This window comes from Eptatretus burgeri, chromosome 3, assembly GCF_056783735.1.
Source record: "Eptatretus burgeri isolate ZD-2024b chromosome 3, Ebu_testis_v1, whole genome shotgun sequence".
In the NCBI taxonomy this organism is placed as follows: domain Eukaryota; kingdom Metazoa; phylum Chordata; class Myxini; order Myxiniformes; family Myxinidae; genus Eptatretus; species Eptatretus burgeri.
This window is the reverse complement of record NC_140963.1, coordinates 113310834-113329642: the sequence shown is the minus strand read 5'-3', so window position 1 is coordinate 113329642 and position 18809 is coordinate 113310834. Positions and strand designations below refer to the sequence as shown.

General features: G+C 44.6%; 1 protein-coding gene across 2 annotated transcripts in view; it reads left to right on the top strand.

Annotated features, from left to right (window-relative positions):
- The window catches only part of PRMT3 (protein arginine methyltransferase 3), a 146397-nt gene that overhangs the window by 9247 nt on the left and 118341 nt on the right, over positions 1 to 18809 (top strand). For both annotated transcript variants that reach the window (XR_015056501.1, XM_085875163.1), the window contains exon 2: positions 15529 to 15647. Coding sequence is in view for 1 of the 2 variants with exons in the window: in XM_085875163.1 (XP_085731289.1) it covers positions 15529 to 15647 (119 nt within the window). In the remaining variant the exon portion in view is untranslated. The remainder of the gene's footprint in view (positions 1 to 15528; positions 15648 to 18809) is intronic.

Genomic DNA, 18809 nt, shown 5'->3' with positions numbered 1-18809 from the left:
TGGTGTATAATAGTGTTGCGGTCCCGGGGTCGGGGGTGAGAAAATCACGAGGGGGTGAGCTACCTCGGGTTCCCACCAGACTCTCCGGAATCGCAGGCCGTCGCACACGAATAACTTTGTGATGCGGCGGGTCGCTAGCTGACCGTGAACGCCAATAACCAAATCACGTGACTGAGGGTCTTCCGTCTGATGGAACCAGTTACATTAAATGGTCACTTGCTATAATTACCGCTGGACACGCCCTCGGTACGCCTTGTTCAAACCGGATCACCTTACCGGATCAGATGCAGTCGAGCATACCTGCCAAGGATGTACCGGTGAGAAAAACAAATTGTTGGGGGACAACATCCTAGTTCTGCTGGGATACGGACCATGCTGGACCATTGAAGGAAAAGATGAAAACGAGCTGAGAACACTTCTATACAAAGCATTTATTTACAATCAGGTGAGGAAAGGTATGGGGCACAGAGAATTGGGTTTATTGGTATGTACAGCAGGGATAGCAAGGAATTTGTGGGGTGCGGCCAAAGGCAAGCAATTTACAAAAGCAGACACAAAGTATACTTACCCTGTTATATCTTCTACAATCTTAACTGAAGCTATGACAGGTGCATTCACATACCCACACAAACACGAGGAAGATTAGCTATAGTTCAGAAAGAAAGAGAGCAGATTAGGACAAGCGGCCTTGCAATACCTGGTGTGGTCGGCCGACCAACGCAACCCAGTACGCTTAGGGAGAGGTAGGAGGGAGGAATACTGGTGTCTTGAGTGTGGGAGTGGGAGGTGTGGTGTAGTGCAATATGGGGTGTGCGGTCATGCCAGAGGAAAATGGGATTGCGAGTCAGTAAGGATGCTCCTTTGTGCATCCAAAGGGGACGAGATAGAATGGTGGAAAAAGAGAGAGGAGAGAAGATGCGTGAGGCGAAAGTTCCTTAACCTCGTCGTGTATAGGTCTGCTCGTGTAGCATATACCTCTGTGGGACGCTCAGCTTGAGCGTTCCCACCTCGAGAGTTGGCGTGTTATCTCCAGCTGAGTCACTTTGCCATGGCTCGTGGCAACGTGAGCTCCGCACTGGTCCTCAAGAAGAACGTCTTAGTCGCACACCAACCGCGAGTGAAGAGCCAGCGAAGGGCAGAGGCAACGAGGAGCAACCAACGCAGAGCCAAGAGGAGCAGAGAGGAAGAGGGAGGGCGAAGCAGAGAGTGAGCGTTTCTGTGCTCCGCCTTTTATAAGCTGAAGGGTGGGGTGACGACACGAAAGCGACACACTGTGATTTGAATCCCGCTTCACTATTTCATCCTGGGCCACAGCGGCCCTAGCTATGTCCTGCCAGGCTCCCGCGGCCGGAAACTGTCTCATTTGCACATCCGGCTCAATGCGGCCCAGAGCTCCTGTGTCAACATAGGGTATGAGCTGGGACCCTGGCCCCGAACATGCTCTGAGTGTAGTCTGAATGCCGAATAGCAATGCACACCCGCCACCCACGGGCTCCCTCTCATGAGCCAAAATGCACACCCGGGCCCCGTACCAACCTCCGGATCGCACTTCCCGTGACCCCTCCTCGCCGACACTGTCTTTCCGTGTTCTGGTGACTGGACGAGGGACTTATCAATCCCGCGTGCTCACACGGTACATCTCCGGCGAGATATGGTCGAGCTATGAACGTCCGTTGCTTTGCCCCTGCTTCGCACGGTCCGAGGACAGCCCGAGTTGTGCAGTACTTCTCCGTATAGTGGCGAATTGTGGCGATGCAGAGGCACGAGGGGGTGCGGGAATATTTTTCCCATGTGCGGGAGGTGTTGGTGGTTGAATTTGTGAGCAAGGGGTGAGCAAGGTGAGATGCCAGTTTAAAATTGGCATACAGATTTGAATGAAATAATGGTTTGCGATGCATGTGCTGTACAGTATCAATTGTGTAGCATGCCCCATTGGTTCCAAGCCATGGGAGGCTGCTTGCTATTGTGTGCTCATTCAATCGCACTTTGCATGGCATGTATGCTTGTTTAATTTGTACCATGGCTAAAAGGAAAGGGTTGGAATATAAATCAGAATAGATGATCGTGATATAGTTAATAGACCTAGCTATTCAACCCATGCAACACACTTCATCCCGTTAACCCACGGGACATGAGGGAAAGGTCTAACTGCATGAAGATTAACGAAATAACTGCTGCCTGGGAATTAGTGTATGTTGGGTGCCATTGCCTTAGAGGCATGCGGTTTTGTGGAACCGCAACAATAGTTTCCATAGGGAATTGAGACTAAAGGCCAACACTTTGCTGGTGACTTCAACCAGTCCCTGTCTACCTTCAGCAGTTGACAAGCTGAGAACACCAGGCCGGATCCATTGTTTTCCTTCCCAGAAAAAAACTAACAAAAATGTTCTGAATCTTTTTTAGAATACCAGAAGAGGGATGTAGCGCCATGAGTCTATGTCATAGCATCGATGCGGCAAAATTGCTAATCACAATCCTTCAACTGTAATGTGAAAGTTGCTTGAGCAGGCCCTTCCATTTCGAGAGTCGCTGTTCAATTTTGAAGACCAATGAATCCCAGTTTTGTAACGTATAATTCTGAGTAGCAAGAAAAACACTGAAATAGGAAATACCGTCAAAAGCCCATTCAGGGTTTCTTGGCAGGGTAGGAGGCAAAACATTTTGTCGACCCAAGTAAAGGGCCTTGCTTTTTTTTCCAATTTATTTTGGTGGAACTTGCCAGCCAATTTTTTTTAGTTTACTGCACGAAGGCAGAGACATCGTTGTTTGAACAAACAACTGCACACAGATCGTCTACAAAAGCAATAGCTTTTACAGAATCAGCCATCGGATGGGGAAGAAAACCACGAAGCTACGCTCGTAAAGAAATGAGCGAAGGTTCAATGGAAAGGGAGTTCAATGAACTGGATGTGGGACACTCTTGCCAAATACCTCTGCTCACTGCGAAAGGCTGGCACAGTATACGATTAACTTTCAGAAGACTATAAGTGTTTGTATACAATATACAAACATAAGAAATAAACAGCTCTCCAAACCCAAAACTGCGTAACACAGAGAAAAGGTACCGGTGGTCGATGATATCGAAAGCTTTTTGTTGATCTTAAAAAAAAAAAAAAAATCCAGCATTCCTCTGTTCAATGTCGCAAATGTCTATGATATCATGCACGATGAAAGTGTTATCGTGTATCTTTCTCTCGGGGATGCAGTAGAATTGATGCGGATGTAAGACTTCTCCGATAACGTATCCAAGGCGATTGCCAAGAGCCTTGGAAAATATTTTGAAGTTCATGCAGAGCAAGGAGATCGGACTCCAGTTTTCCACCCGCTGTAGGTCTCCCTTCTTTGGTGTTAGGGCAAGCACTGCCCTAGGGCAGCTGAGTGGCTGTTGGTTGGATTGTAAACTGTCAGAAAATATTTTTAAAAAGTTCCATTCTGAAGAGGTCCCAGAATGCTTTGCAGAACTCTACAGGGAGTCCGTCTAGGCCAGAGGCTCTGCCGTTTGGCAAGGCTTACATTGCAGCAAAGAGTTCATCTGCAGTTATTTCTTTGTACAGCCGGTGATGTGCAGAAGCTGATAAGGTGGGCAAAGATGCATTCAAAGAATGTGTCATTTTGTCATCAACGTCTTTCATGCAATATCGAACATAAAAGTAATCTTTCACCAAGGTTCTCATGCCTTTCTGATCCTTTATCATGCGACCTTGCACCGTCCGTTGCAAATTTAGCTGTTGGCTACCCTTAGAAGAGTGTTCTAATTTAAAGAAAAAGCTGGAGGGCACGTCGAGATGATGCAAGTTCTCCATACGGAGATGAATCATGGCACCTCGAGCTTGCTTCACACATAGCCTATTGAGGAGAGCTTTCTTCTTGGCTAATGAAAGATTTGTTTCCATTATAATGGAAGGTGACAGACTACTTTGCAAAGCTAAAATTTATTTTTCAATGATACTTTTAAAGAGAGATTCATCTTTTGTACAGAAAGATCTATACTGCTGGCAAAAAGTTCTGATTTGTGCCTTAGCATTTTCCCACCATTGGTTAAGGGAAGAGAAAGAAGGCTTCTGCAAAAGCAGTGTCCCAGACGGCCCGAACAGCTTCAAGGAATGCTTGATCCTCGAAGGCCCACATTAAAAATCCAATGTGAAGCCTCACAATTCCGTATAGGAGAAAGAAGAGAAAAGGTGACCATGTGATGATCAGAAAAACCAACCAGTAAAATTTGTATATTGCCCATAATGATAAGAAAGTTACTACTTACATAAACACTATGTAGCCTAGCAAAATAAAGTCGACTGTTGAGACAGCGACACCATTTATATTGTTGTACAAGGGGGTTATGAAGTCTCCACGTATCAACAAAAGAAAATTTGGTTAAAATTATTGCCAGTGGGACGGTACTAGCTGGGTGAGGTTCTTCACTGTTCCGGTCCTTGGCAGAGTTCAGAGTACAATTGAAGTCCCCACAAAAAAACAAACAAGACTATTTAAAATCTACGTGAGTGAGTGATGTTTCCAACTGTGTGAAGAAGGTGACCCTGTCAGTGCTGTCACTGGGTGAGTAAATATTGAAAAGAGTGTGCTTGTAACTTGTAGGTGATAGACACAGAAATTAGGTGTCCCTTAATTATTATTTCTTCAAAAACAGTCATTTGGAAGAAAAGATCGCAAAAATATAGCTATTCTGGCTCGAGGTTAAGCAAAACTGCTAAAGAACCATTGACTGTTCAAATCTTCGCCATTGGCTTTCACAAAAAGGACTACATCTCGTTTCTTGTAAAAACAAGAAGTCAATATGCTTTTCCTCAGCGAGGAGTTTAACTTGGGTCTTACGCAATGGGGATCTTCCCCCATTGATATTCAAGATAGCTAAAGAAAAAGTCATGATGTGAAGGGAAAAAAGGAAGAGGTTATATCGCAAAAGATTGATCTACTTGAAGCTCTTCCTTTGCTTTAAGAATGTGCTTGTTAAGGCGGTGCATTTCTCGTTCCCCAACTCCGAGTTCGCTAGATTTTGCAGCGAGATATTTCGCAGAGGTTATGAAGATTTTTAGATCTGGAAAAACAATCTTTCACTTTTACTTGCTTCTTCCGAAAAGTGTCCTTGAGGAATTTTAGAATTTCTGCGGGTGTGATGTTTGGCTTGCCCTCCACCTCATGGGACAACGGAATTGTTCCAGGCCTCAATGCTGATGCCAGAAGTGAATGATGAGGCCCCATCAGAATCGTAATCTAATTGGCCTGGGTCAATTTCACTTTCTATAGGGAAGGCAGGCGCTGGTGCAGCTGATGCTGCATGTGCCGTTCCCTGAATGTCTGCGGTGGTTTGATGGGTCTCTATCGGATGCTCATGCCACGGGGGTTGTGAAATTTACTTCTTCATTGCCCGCTTATGGTCATGTCGCACTCCTTGAGTACATGAGGTGTTTTAATAACAGTAACTGGACATTCCATCTCCGTACAGTCTGAGACGCCATGTGCAACAACCTCCTCAGGTGCCTCACACCTCACGATGCGTCGTAGCGAGGCATCTGCTCGAAGCCGCGGCGGAATCATGGATATCCATGACACAACGGTGCCAAAACTTCTAATGTAAGAGCAGAGATGATCTGCTCGCTTTTATAAAAGGCGGTACATTTGACGACTATTCGAACTGCCGGGGTGTCCATTGGACTAACACTGATATAAATGTCCTGTGGCTAGGACAGACCATGTTCAACCACCTCATTAACGAGGTGTTCCTCCGATACAAAAACCACAGTTCTGTGGTTCATCTTCGAGGCGGCCAGGATACTATCCAGGCCTACAAGCTCACCTAGACTTGTTACCACGTCCTCAATGCTGATTCTGTCGGGCGGGCAAACAATGAGTCCATGCTTATGAGTGGATGACTCATACCTGCTATTCCGCAACCGAACGTTTGCCATAGCCAAAAATAAACTAAACCCAGGAAAAGATTTAATAAACTCACAAAAGAAAACCTGTCATGAGCAAAGCCTGCAGGTGAAGGTAAAATAAAACTAAATAGAAATGGTAAAGCCGAGTACTGGCCCAAAAACGCAGGAAGTTCTTTCGGCCAAGCACGCAAAACTTACCGTGCACGCTCTCTCTCCCTCTCTCCCTCTCTCCCTCTCTCCCTCCCTCCCTCTCTCCCTAGAAAAGAAACATGGGGAAAGCTTCACAAACACATACAAGGACACAATGGGAGCGAAAAGGGGACAGGAAAAACACCAACACGACACTACTCACTGCTCCACACAGCCACAGAGACAAAGACAGAGACAGAAAGATGAGTGGAGTGGAGAGGGGTGACCATTTTTGTTTTCAACTGGGAACGAAGCCGGGTAGAGCCAATGAAGGAGCTCTGTGGATTCCTTCCAAGGAGGGTCAGTTGGAGGCCCTGTCTGCATGTAGGCGACAGGTGTGGAGCTGGTGGGGAACAAGGCCTGCCGTGGCCTGGTGCACGTAGTATTGGAGGACAATAAGAGACGAGGCTGAGTCGCGTACGGCCGGCATGAATCGTCTTGGTGAACCGGAGGCAAGGTGCTGAGTTGCGCAGATCGATTGGGGTCGTGAAGGTTAAGGACGCGCTCCGCAGAGGGGGGAAGGTGATGAGACGCCATCCTTTGGGGTCGGCGGTTGAGCTTGAGACAAGACCGCGTTTAGTCATCCAAAAACGAGCTCAAATTCTGTTCTCCTCTCCTCTCTTCACACTGTCTTTCTTTTTCCCTTTTATTTCAATATCCTGGCAAGTATTATTACTCTCGCCAAAGGAGAGGGTATTGCATTTGGGTCTGTTTGTTTGTTTTTCCGCACAGAACTTTTGTATTTTTCTCCGCAGCCACTTGTTGGATTGAGAGGAAATTTTCACCATTGGTGTGATTACTTACGTAGAATATTTAATGATAATTATGACGTCACAGGACACATTGTGCAACACCCATTTTGGAAAAACGGGAAAATTTTGGACCTCTGTATCTCTGAAACTGCACCAAGAAAAAATTGAAACTTGGCACATGGCAAGTACTCCTCAGAGGGAATGAGTGTTTTTTTTTTCATGACATCATCGGTACCTTCGTTATGACGTCATAATTACATGTGTAGAATGCCACATCTGATCAGTATGAACATTTTTGAGGGTCATCTTGGGATAAAATGGTTCACAGAAAAAAATTGATGACGTCATCACTCATGTGATTCGGCAGTCATATTGTTTTAAAAATAAACCTTCAAAAATCTTCTTTGATATGGCTGAACATTTCATCGAGATGAAACTTTACACGTATGACCGCCTGTCATTGAGGAACAAAAGGTTCACACATATGATGTCATAGGTCACATGGTTTGACAGCCATATTGGATTTACCCGAAAACCTATAAAAACACACCACTCAAAAGAAGGCCTGGTGAGGGTCTGCAATCTCTGATTGATCTTCTTGTTTTGTCCCCTCCCTTGGGATTAGATAGGTCCATTTGTTGGCGGGAGGGGGGGGGGTGTTCTGTCTGATTGTTCTGTCTGTCTTGTCTTGGTGCCTGTCCCTCATTATTTAATTAATTATTTCTTTTCCTTCACATTTCCGTGGAATTTCCCCCTATTTTTTTTATTGCTTGATCGTATGTCCTGCAGGTTGGTTTATCCTGAGTGAAGGGTTTGTTCTCATTTCTTTTGGCTTGCATTGCATTGCTGGATCGGCGCACCTGTACATGTGGTGTATTGTTGAGGAAGGCTGATCTGCGGTCTAGTTTATTCGGAGTAAAGGATCGACATTCATTTCTAAACTGGAATTGTATTGGTGGATCGGTTTACATTCACATTCTGTGTACTTCTGGGTTTGCGCAAGCATGCGGATAATCTCACTCGGTCATTTCTGGCTGTTTATACGGTGCGACCATTTAACGGGAAACATATTGTCCTCCCGAATATGTCAATTAGGACCTCCGGAGCAATAGGCTGTATCCTGAGCCCTCCACCCAAGGGCTAGGTCGAAACACAGGGTGATTGTGGAGGAGAGGAGGTGGTGCCATAACTAGATTACGACAGAGCTGATCACGGCGGAAGGGAACGGGTGCGGTTCCTTAAGCGGATCACGGTAGAGGGGAGGGGGTGTGGTGCCGTAAGCGGATCACGGCCGAGGTTGGGGGGGCAGTGCCATGGGCGGTTCGCGGCAGAGGTTGGAGGGGTTGGGGAGGGCAGTGCCGTGAGCAGATCGTGGCTGAGGGGATGGGGGGGGGGGCGGTACCGTGACCAGATCATGACAGGTGGACACATTGTCTTGTACGATTCTTTTTTCAAGATAGCAGATTCCTGTCATATGATATTTGCTCTTCACATCTGGAAGATATTTATCCCCATAGTCAGATGGCCCAATGTGAGAAAGTGTTTAAGTTAAGTGCACCGTAAACATTTTGGTCAGCATTCATACAACCATTTATATTGCATAAATAGGAACTCTGCACATCTTCTCTGACCAATTGTCAGCTTGCGAGTGTGTGCATGAGCTATCACTAAGGGGATTTCAAATAAATTTGTTGAAAACCTACCAGTTTCAGAAAATCATCAATAACCACAACAAATTTTCACTCGACATATCAGGTCATGTGTCATTTTATAGCTACTCGGCGTGGATAAATTGTGTGATAAGTTCACATCTTACTAATGTAGCTCCTGGACACGATGCAAGAAAACATTCTGAAAATGGAGTTTTTCATGCATTTTTGAATTTTTAAATTTTGGTAAATTTACTACAGTATTTTATCAAAGCAACCAATCGACCTCATTGGAATATCAGAATTTGCACCAATCAATGTGCTTCATTTCAAAGTTAAAACAATTGGAATATCAGGTCATGTAACTGAGCAATGGCTGAAAATAATACCCCACCCTCTATTTTCAGGAAATGTGCTAATTTTGTGTTTTTGTGAAAGATGCAGAACAGAATAAAATATTTGCCATAAATGTGATAGATTGTGAGTGCACATCACTCTAATGTGCATTAACATATTCGTGCTTCTCATAGATTAGCTATAAAACTTCATTTAAGTGGCATACATGTAACATTATCGGTCACTGCATACAATACACTCAAATGTAGTAAGTAGTAAATTTATAACTCAAATTATTGCGATAAGTATTGCTATCAAGCTCAAATACTCAAAGTATTGTTATATTTTGCATTTCTAGGTAAATTGGTGACCTGATGGATGAATCCGTAGATCCATTTGCCTCGGTGAAGCCAAAACGTCAGCGAACGTCACAGTCCATAAACTGGAAGTTGTGCATTTTCTGTCAGATATACAGTGGAAAAGCCTCATCTAAAGGAAGGGCACACGGTATTTTCTGGTACAAGAGGCCTTTGCTAAGCGACTGCATCATGGCGATACAGAAAATACGACTTCTCTGGAACCTCATGTTGAAGACCTCGCATCAAAGGGACTGGTCTCGCACAAAGGATGTTCTGCCGCATTTACGAGCAGCAACAATTTGTTGGCCATAGAAACGCACTACGTGCTGGAACGGAATCCTAAAACATCCACTTCATCAACCGGTGGCGATGAAATGTTAAAAAGGGCTCCGACGACCATGGCAGAAGTAAGAAAGGTTCAATGGGACAAATGCATCTTTTGTCAATCACGTCATTGTGAGAAGACTATACAAGTGCAGACCTTGGATGTTGAAATGGAAATTTTAAAAAGTTGCCAAAAAAGAATCGGCTAAAATGTCAAATAGGTGAAAATTATCTGGTTGCTTACGAAGTTCACTACCATAAATCCTGCAAATATCCGGCAGAAAAAGGTGGGGCCAGCAGGTGAGGAAGCAATGGAATCTGAAGCTTTGAGTGAGACACTACACAAAACAGCAACACCAGTCGAAGTTCTTGATTTTGGCTTTGAGCAAAGACACATTCTTCCTATTGATTCTATCTTAAAAAGTAACAACCAAATACTTTTCTTGTGTGGACTGGAAACACACCCAGCGAGAACAGATGTGTTGAAAAAGAAACTACAGAATCACTATGGAGAGAAAATATCATTTTAGGTCCAGCATAACCGGAACCAACCAATGCTCATTTGTCCTACCTTGAGAGAAGATCATTCAGTCGAAGCACTCAGACTCCACAGAGGTACTTGAAACTGAGCATCGTTGAAATAAAGGCCCCTTGCCCCGGAAGAGGAATTTCTCGTCACTCCATCACGCTTCGTCAAAGCTGAAGTGTGATCTGTCGGATGCTTGTGGTCGGAAAGGCTATAACTTAACTCGACTTGATGCAAGGGTGTACATACCCGACAGTTTGTACACACCTTTGGATTGGATATTGTCGGGTTGCAAACATGAAGACGACAATACATTGGTATAAGACTGATACTTCAGTAGAAGATACTGAATCTAGGACAGGATATCATATACACCTTTGCTGGTGGAAGAAAGAATAAACGCCTAGTCTACTTAAACCTCTGGATACAATGCGAAAATTGGACTTGGGGCAGGTGGAGAAGTTTGTTATGAAGCTTTACAATCTGTCAACAAAGTCCACAGATGTGAACTCCCTCTGCGTGGAAATGTTCCACAGAGTCGGGAATTTGGAAAATCTCCCACCAACACAGGATTCACTCGCACAACACCTTCCGATACCAGTACCAGTGTCTGATATGGTGTTCTGCCAACATTGCAGTTCCTAACCTACCACCGGTGGAAGGATATGGATGAAAATTTCATCAGTAAAGAATGACGCCCATTTTGATGACTCAAGATCCGATGCATACTTCCTGTTGGGAACTAGGCACATGTAAATGCACCACCAGCAAATGCTCTTCTTCTTGGTGCAGCTGTGTCAAGAAGCAGATGCAGTGCTCATTGGGTGCATCTCTTCCATTTGTTGTCTAAACCTGAACAATCATCCCACAGCAGCAGACAACAGTGACTCAGATAATGAATAATAGCGAGGACATTTGAACTGCACATGTATCCCAAGGATGGATAAACATTTGGTTGTGATGCCAAGGAAACATTTTCTGCAATTATCAAATGTACTTATGTAAAGACAAGCCTATAAGTGTTAAAAAGTTTCAATTTCCTGAGATAATGGTTCACGGAAAGAGACTGTCTGCTGTAACTGCAATGAATTTGGTGGTGAATCGAATCTTGGGGGCTTGGAAAAGTTTTTCGTAATTGTCGAGGCGTTAGATGAGTTGCGTCGACAGTTAATTCCAGGTCAGGTCAGTTAGGTTTCTTGATTGCCACTGGTAACATGTAACCCAGTGCTACCTGCTGCATGGTCGGGTAGTCGGCGACTAAACTGATTACCCTCACTGGCTCGCTAGTGGGGAGGATGACTGTGACACCCTGCAGGACTAAAAACAGTACCTGTGAAAGGGCGGGTGAGCTCCTTTAGGGAGACAACGGCCATCCAGGAAGGAGATGGTGTCTCCAAAAAAACACCCATCTGGTTGGACCGTTTTTTTTTTAGGTCGTATGTTGTAGACAGCAACCGCTCAGGGTAGTACTACCGTTCTGACTTAGGAGCATTCAAGTGGTGCCCGGAACCATCTTACACTCTCCGCATTAGGGTTGCTGGTCTTACTTTCTATCTCACTCAAACTGAAGCTACCGGGCTAGCTTTATTATCTCTTTTTTGCAAACAAACATCACACACTTTTCTTACTCACTCATTTTCACTCCTCACTTTACGTGCTCTCTTTTATTTCTCTTTATTTAAGGCCTGGCCTCGATGAGGACTATTTGGTCTGTGACTGGGGCCTTGAACATTAAAAAAAAGTTGCCTCCTTATAATGCATAACAGAGGGAATAATTTAATATCTACTTCACAGCCCTGGTTTCGTTAATTCTGGTGGTTTGGAAGATAATGTGCTAATTTATCTGCTGATGTAACACCGATGGGAATACACTTTGCTGTGGTGTCTGAAATGTACAGCACAATAACCCCAGACTTATTTGAAGACTAAACGATACGTGTTTCAATAATTTGGACAACATTGTTCAAAAGAAATGAATTTGATTTTAGGGGGTGGGGTAAATTTTGTCTCAATTGCTCAGGCGTTCGAGATGCTGCGTCATTGAAAATTACCCCATTGCAAAGCCTAATAATTTGGGTAAATTTTAACATCTGTAACAAGTATATGAGTTTAAAAGTTGTACCAGGTTCACCAATAATGTCCTGATACAAACAATGAAAAGTGCATTTTTTGCAGGGTTTTCAATATGTTAATGGCGCATACTTTTGAACAGCCTTTACGGAAGTTGCGCCATTCTGCATTGGGGTCACCTATGCAGAAGTTACGCCATTCTGCGTCACCTATGATAAACTGGCATACTTTGGTGTATGGTTAGTGAATTTTCAGTAAGATTTAAATAAAGTTTTAAAAACATCTTCTGAAATTGTGCCTTTTCTACTGAAGTTTGTACATTTCTTGTCATTAAAAATCCAACGCACACACTTCGGAGGTGACAACCTGTCACAAAATGTGCGCACAGTTGTCCTGGACATACTAAAACAGGTTGTAGATATTCAGGGAGAAATGTTCATCAGAACGTCATTTCTCCACTCCGGCCACCTGATTACCAGTCTCCACGCTTTTTGAAAAGCATGGGGGGATATTGTAATCAGCTCTGTCTGTCTCTGTCCGTCCGTCACGCTATCTCCTCTTAAAGCGGCTTCTCACCTTTTAAAATGCCTCACCTTTCTCAGCTTCATGCTTTGGAAACCAAGGCATTTATCATCATTGGTATCTTCCACGGTGAGGCTGAGGCGTTGGGCCTCTCACTCTCTCACCGGTGGTCTTTCTGTCTTCCACCATCTCTTCTCCGGCCTTGCCCCCCCCCGCTCTGTCTGTGATAAGCCCCCCCCCCCCGCATATGCGATATTTTCGCAGGGCGCTCAAGGTCCGCCAGCAACCCCCCCTTCTGGTGAAACTGCCAAAATCACGAATCGCTGCTCATCTTCACTCTTTCATTCCTCTTTTTTTTTTTCCCCGCCTTTGGAATAAACTCTCACACTCTGTTCAATCCCATTCTTCAATCCAGGCCTTCAAAACAGTTGTTCACCACCACCTCTTATTTTTCCCCATCCAAAACGTCGTTCTTTTCTATCTCCGTTAATCTGCCCCAAACCCACCCCAAACACACCTCCTTCAAATTCCCTGCCTTCCTTCCCAAAAGTTCCCTGTTGTGTTAGGTCCTGAAAATCCCTGTGGTGTCCATATTGTATACCCCGTGTTCCCCGCCCCCATCCCTCCCCCTTCCACAGATCTCCTAATGTCTCTGTTCCCCACTGTTTTGTCGTTCCCTCTCCCGCCCCTCTTATCTTCTGTCCCCACCCTCTCCCCTGTTGTGCGTTGTGTGTTAGCTCTCTTATGAGCCTCGACAATGTGTACAAAAAAAAAAACGTTGACAAAAAATTCCCAACTTGGTAGTTATGGTCACTACATGGCAATAACGTCCAAGAGCAGTGTCGTTTTAGGCCCTGCCCCTGTAACATAGTCAAAAGGTCAAATACTAAAAAATTCAATTACGGGTACATTTTTCAACATAAAAAAATGAAACTTTGGATATGCTGTCAACATTGGAGGACACATGAAATATGAAACTCTTGGATTTGATCGCCGGTTCATGCCCCATGGGGGTGTGGACTTATGGGTCACAGGGGTCAAAACAGGGGGAAAAAAAAATTAACTGAAATTTTGATATTGGGTCATTCCTGGTGGAACGTTTTGCCATCTTTCAGCTTTGCTTTCGGTGGGAAGCGTGGGGATATGCGATGGTGAGCTATTGACTTCACTCTAGTTTTAACTTGTGTTTTTTTCTTTCTTTTATTTCCTTCCCTCCCCCTAGCCCCTTCCATGTCTGCCTTCTCCTAAGCATTATATGACCACTGTATTTGCTTTTCTGAGAAGCAATAGACTTCATCAAGGCTTGTCTGTCTGCGTCAGCCGACAATTCGTTCAATAGGTTGTTGTTCTAACCACCATGGTTCGAACAACAATCTATTGAATGAAGTGTCGGCTGTGAAACTGATGTTTCGGCCAATGGAAATTGGTCAGAGCAAGTTTTCTTGCCCTGCTTCAATTCAGGGCCAACGGCGTAAAATTTAGGCCCTAAATGTCTGCCTCACTTTCCTTCCCGAAGTGGTTTGAATAATGCTCGTCAACCTGATTTCATGAAACGGATTGTTACCCTCGCCAGAGGAGAGGGTATTGCATTTGTGTCTGTTTGTTTGTATGTCTTTGTTTGTTTGTTCATACAGAACTCTAGTGTTTCTCTCCACAACCGCTTGGTGGATTAAGATGAAATTTTCACCTTAAGATTGGCTACTCGTACAGAATGTTTTCATTATAATTATATCATAGGTCATGTGGTGTGGCAGCCATGTTGGAAAAACCAAAACTTTGGACCTCTGTATCTGAAACCACACTAAGGAAAAAAAAATGAAACTTGGCACACGGCAAGTACTCCCCATGGGGAATTGGTGTCATTTTAATTTTTTTTAATTTTTATGATGTCATAGGTGCCCGAGTCATGACGTCAGTTTTATAAGTAGAATGCTACATCCGATCAGTATCAACTTTTTGAGGGTCATCTCGGGATAAATTGGTCCACAGAAATATTTTTGATCACGTCATCGGTCACGTGGTTTGGCAGCCATATTGGACCTACCCTAAAACCTATAAAAAATCTTCTCCAGAATGGCTTGACATATTGAGAGGAAACTTCACACAAATGTTCCCCAAGCCTTGAGTATACCAGGGTATTCACGAATAATTGATGTCACATGGTCTGGCAGCCATATTGGATTAAGTGAAAATCTTAAAAAATATTCTTTCTCTTAAACCACTTCATCGATCGACGTGAAACTTCGCAATTATGATCTAGCCGTGATTGGGGAATATATGTTTTAAATTTCAACCTGATCAGATTCATGGTCTGTCAGCCAGAATTTTTTTTTTTTAATCTTGATTCTTTAAAAAAATATATATTTTGAAAAAGGCTTACTTCGCTGTGCCTGGATGGGTTTGAGGGTACAGGAGTAGCAGCTGAAATGCAAATCCTATCCAGGTTCCTCCTGATGACTTCATCTTTGCTTTTTGCTTGTTTGGGTTCCTTCTGAAGACTCCAATGCAGGACTGTACCCGTTTTGGTCTTCCATTTGATTTGAATTGAATTTATTTTGATCACATTCTGAATTCAATTGAATAATTACAAATGTCGTGGGTCGGGGTCAATTTTCCGTTCAAAGCAAGACGTCTTTGTACCTGGTCATCACTCCAGCAGTTATAAAGTGACAGTTCTAGTTATGTCTAATATTAATTATGTAACACACCAGTACACAAACACCACACAAAACAAGACCTGGCGAGGGTCTGCAATCTCTGATTGCTCTTTTTCTTGTTTGCTCTCTTTTTCTTTCTCTTTCTCTTTCTCTTTCTCTCTCTCTCTTGTTTCGATTTTCCCATCAATCTCTATGTGGGAAAATACAATGACGTTTGGTGTACATCAACCATTGTCTGCTTTGTTACCAGATTATCCTTATGGATTCGGAAGCAGTGTGCTGTGAAACCATGGATGATGATTCTGAGGGATGGGAGGAATGGGAAGAGAAAGAAGATTTGGAGAAACAACATTGTCTCTTCTGTGAATGGTGAGTCAATACTTTAACAAACAATTATCACACACTATTATTGTTTCATTATCTTCTGTTTGGTATTTGTTTCATCACCCTCTGCTTTGTGGTGTAGTAGTGTTGTTTTTTAAAGTAAAGGCTCAGGGTAAATGCAGGGAGTACTGAAAGAAAGCCTGGTGTTGGCTTAGTGGTTCGGGTGCTGGCTTGGGATCCTAGGGTCCTGAGCTCAAGCCCCATTTTCCACTGAATTAACACCAGGGGGTTGACTCAGCCTGTCATCCTTCTGAGGTCGGCAAAATGAGTACTCGTGTAGCCGCCAAAAGGCTGCACATGATGGGAAGGGGTATTGAAGGATTGATTAAATCTGGTTTGGTGTGGTGCAGGCATGATGGGCCGACTGGCCTCCTCCTGCACCTTAAATCCTTGTAAATCCTTGTAAAGAAAAACTTTTGGCGTCAGGAAGGGCACCGGCAATCCTCGACTCCAAAAGTTGTGATGTCATCTCAAAATTGTGGGCATGGGACAATTGTGGGCCCGAAGTATTACCTGAGCGAATTGATCTGCTGGCAAAGAATGGTGAACGTCCTGGAGAAAAGAAGCTTAATTACCTTGCTAATCATTATGATTTCCAACCCCCTGACAAAGCTCAGAGTACCGAGTTAAAGGGAGAGATAGTTGTGGGAGTTGGAACTCTCTCTCTCCTCTCCTCTCCCTCTCCCTCTCCCTCTCCCTCTCCCTCTCCCTCTCCCTCTCCCTCTCCCTCTCCCTCTCCCTCTCCCTCTCCCTCTCCCTCTCCCTCTCCCTCTCCCTCTCCCTCTCCCTCTCCCTCTCCCTCTTCCTCTTCCTCTTCCTCTTCCTCTTCCTCTTCCTCTTCCTCTTCCTCTTCCTCTTCCTCTTCCTCTCTCTCTCTCTCTCTCTCTCTCTCTCTCTCTCTCTCTGTCTCTCTGTCTCTCTGTCTCTCTGTCTCTCTGTCTCTCTGTCTCTCTGTCTCTCTGTCTCTCTGTCTCTGTGTCTCTCTGTGTCTCTGTGTCTCTGTGTCTCTCTGTCTCTCTGTCTCTGTGTCTCTGTGTGTGTGTGTGTGTGTGTGTGTGTGTGTGTCTGCTGGTTGCATCATCGGTTGGGACGCAGCTATGCCACTGATGCAGTGTCCCCCTTACCAGTACGCTGGTGCTCATTTTGCCGACCTCAGAAGGATGACAGGCTGAGTCAACCTCCTGGTGTATTTTAATGCAGCGGCCAACGGGGCTTGAACTCAGGACCCAAGGATCCCAAGCCGCCACCCGAACCACAAAGCCAACACCAGGCTAATGTCGGAACTATGACAGGTAGATTAAGTCGAAGGAAGTTCGATATTGTTGTTGAAGAAATAAGGTTGAATGGACAAGGAATAGTCAGTATAGGAGAGAGAGAGAAATAAAGTTAATTTTTTTTATTTTTTGGTCTGGAGGAGGGGAGACAAAAGTGGGTGCAAGTGTGCTCATGAAAGTAGTTAATACAGAATGTCTTGGAAGTAAAAATATATAATTAAAGGATTGAGGCTTCAGCTTATTATGGGAATAAATGCCATGACTGCTATTTCAGCATATGCACTCCAAGTCAAATTGACTAAAGAGGAGAAAAAACCCTTTTCTTTTCTTTTTTTTTCTTTGGGGGGGGGGGGGAGGGGAGAACTTGAGAGTATTCTTCATGGATTAGATGTCTTCATATGTTTTTTTTTAAGGACGTGCCAGTAGGTTTTGTTTATCGTGAAAGAGATTTGGAGGTTGAGTATAGTGTTGCAGTCACGAGTCTCTAACGACCAACGCACCCGCTGGGCAGGGTGGCTGAGTTCCCGTGTCCACCTGTAATTTGTGCGCAAGTTTGTAGTTAAGACCACATGAACGTGGAAAATTTGCCTGTCAAAATGTCCGAGGAAGCTGACAGGCGGCGCGCTGTTAATTGTGCCTTACTGTGCAAATCCAGTTTACCCATCTATCGGATTTATATGCCAATTGTCTATGGCCTATGACATGCCTGGTGTTTGCTTAATGGTTAGGGTGTTGGGCTTGGGATCCGAGGGTCCTGAGTTCAAATCCCGCTCGGCTGTTGAATTAATAGCAGGTGGAGTTGACTCTGCTGTCATCCTTCTGAGGTCGGCAAAATGAGTACCAGCTTGCTGGGATGATTGAGCCATTCAAGTATCCTGCGTTGGAGTGGTGACTCATCCAGGATTGTGCCCAATAGCCCAGGAGGCTGCTTCGGCAGAACTGATGCTCTGGACAGAGTATGGTCCTGATGAATGGATGGATGTATGGGCAATGGAATTCCTGTTCCTGATTGCAAAAAGGCACATTCTCATTAACCCTTTGAACCGTGAGCTCCTTGGACTTTCAACTCCCACACCCTGGCCTCCCTGGAGACAAATGCAGCCACTCGGGTATATGTTGGTTTGAATAGCAGTTGGTATAATGGCCACCAAGGTTCAAAGGGTTAATAACAGTTTATTCACAAAATGGAGACAGATACTGACAGAGACATACAGAAACACAATGACATGATCGCATACATGGTAAATTAACTATCGGATGAATGTTAAAATACACCAGTGTCTACGGTACCTTGATGGATTAATTATGAAACATTCCTTTCACTCGGGGATAATGCAAGTACAGGGGGAGAGGACAAGACGTGTGCGTGTGCGTGTGCGTGTGCGTGTGCGTGTGCGTGTGCGTGTGCGCGTGCGCGCGTGCGCGCGTGTGTGTGTGTGTGTGTGTGTGTGTGTGTGTGTGTGTGTGTGTGTGTGTGTGTGTGTGTGTGTGTGTGTGTGTGTGTGTGTGTGTGTGTGTGTGTGTGTGTGTGTGTGTGTGTGTGTGTGTGTGTGTGTTGTATATATTGTTATCGATCTGGCAGTCGTTTGCACACAAATAGACAGCAGTCCCATAGTTCAGTTATTTCGATAAGTATGTGTTTATAGTTAGAATCCATCCCCTATGTCTCATGGAAATTTCGTGTGTGCGCTACGAGTTATTTACAAGTCAGGTTTTATACATCAACAACAACAGCAGCACCGTCCCTCACTCCACCAGGTCGCCATTGCCCATGTGTTTTTGGCTGAGGGCGTGGGCGGAGCCTCCATCGCTTCGGATCAAGGCTCCGCTCCGAGGAGGGGCATGGGGCGTTTCCTCCAGCCAATGAGAAAAG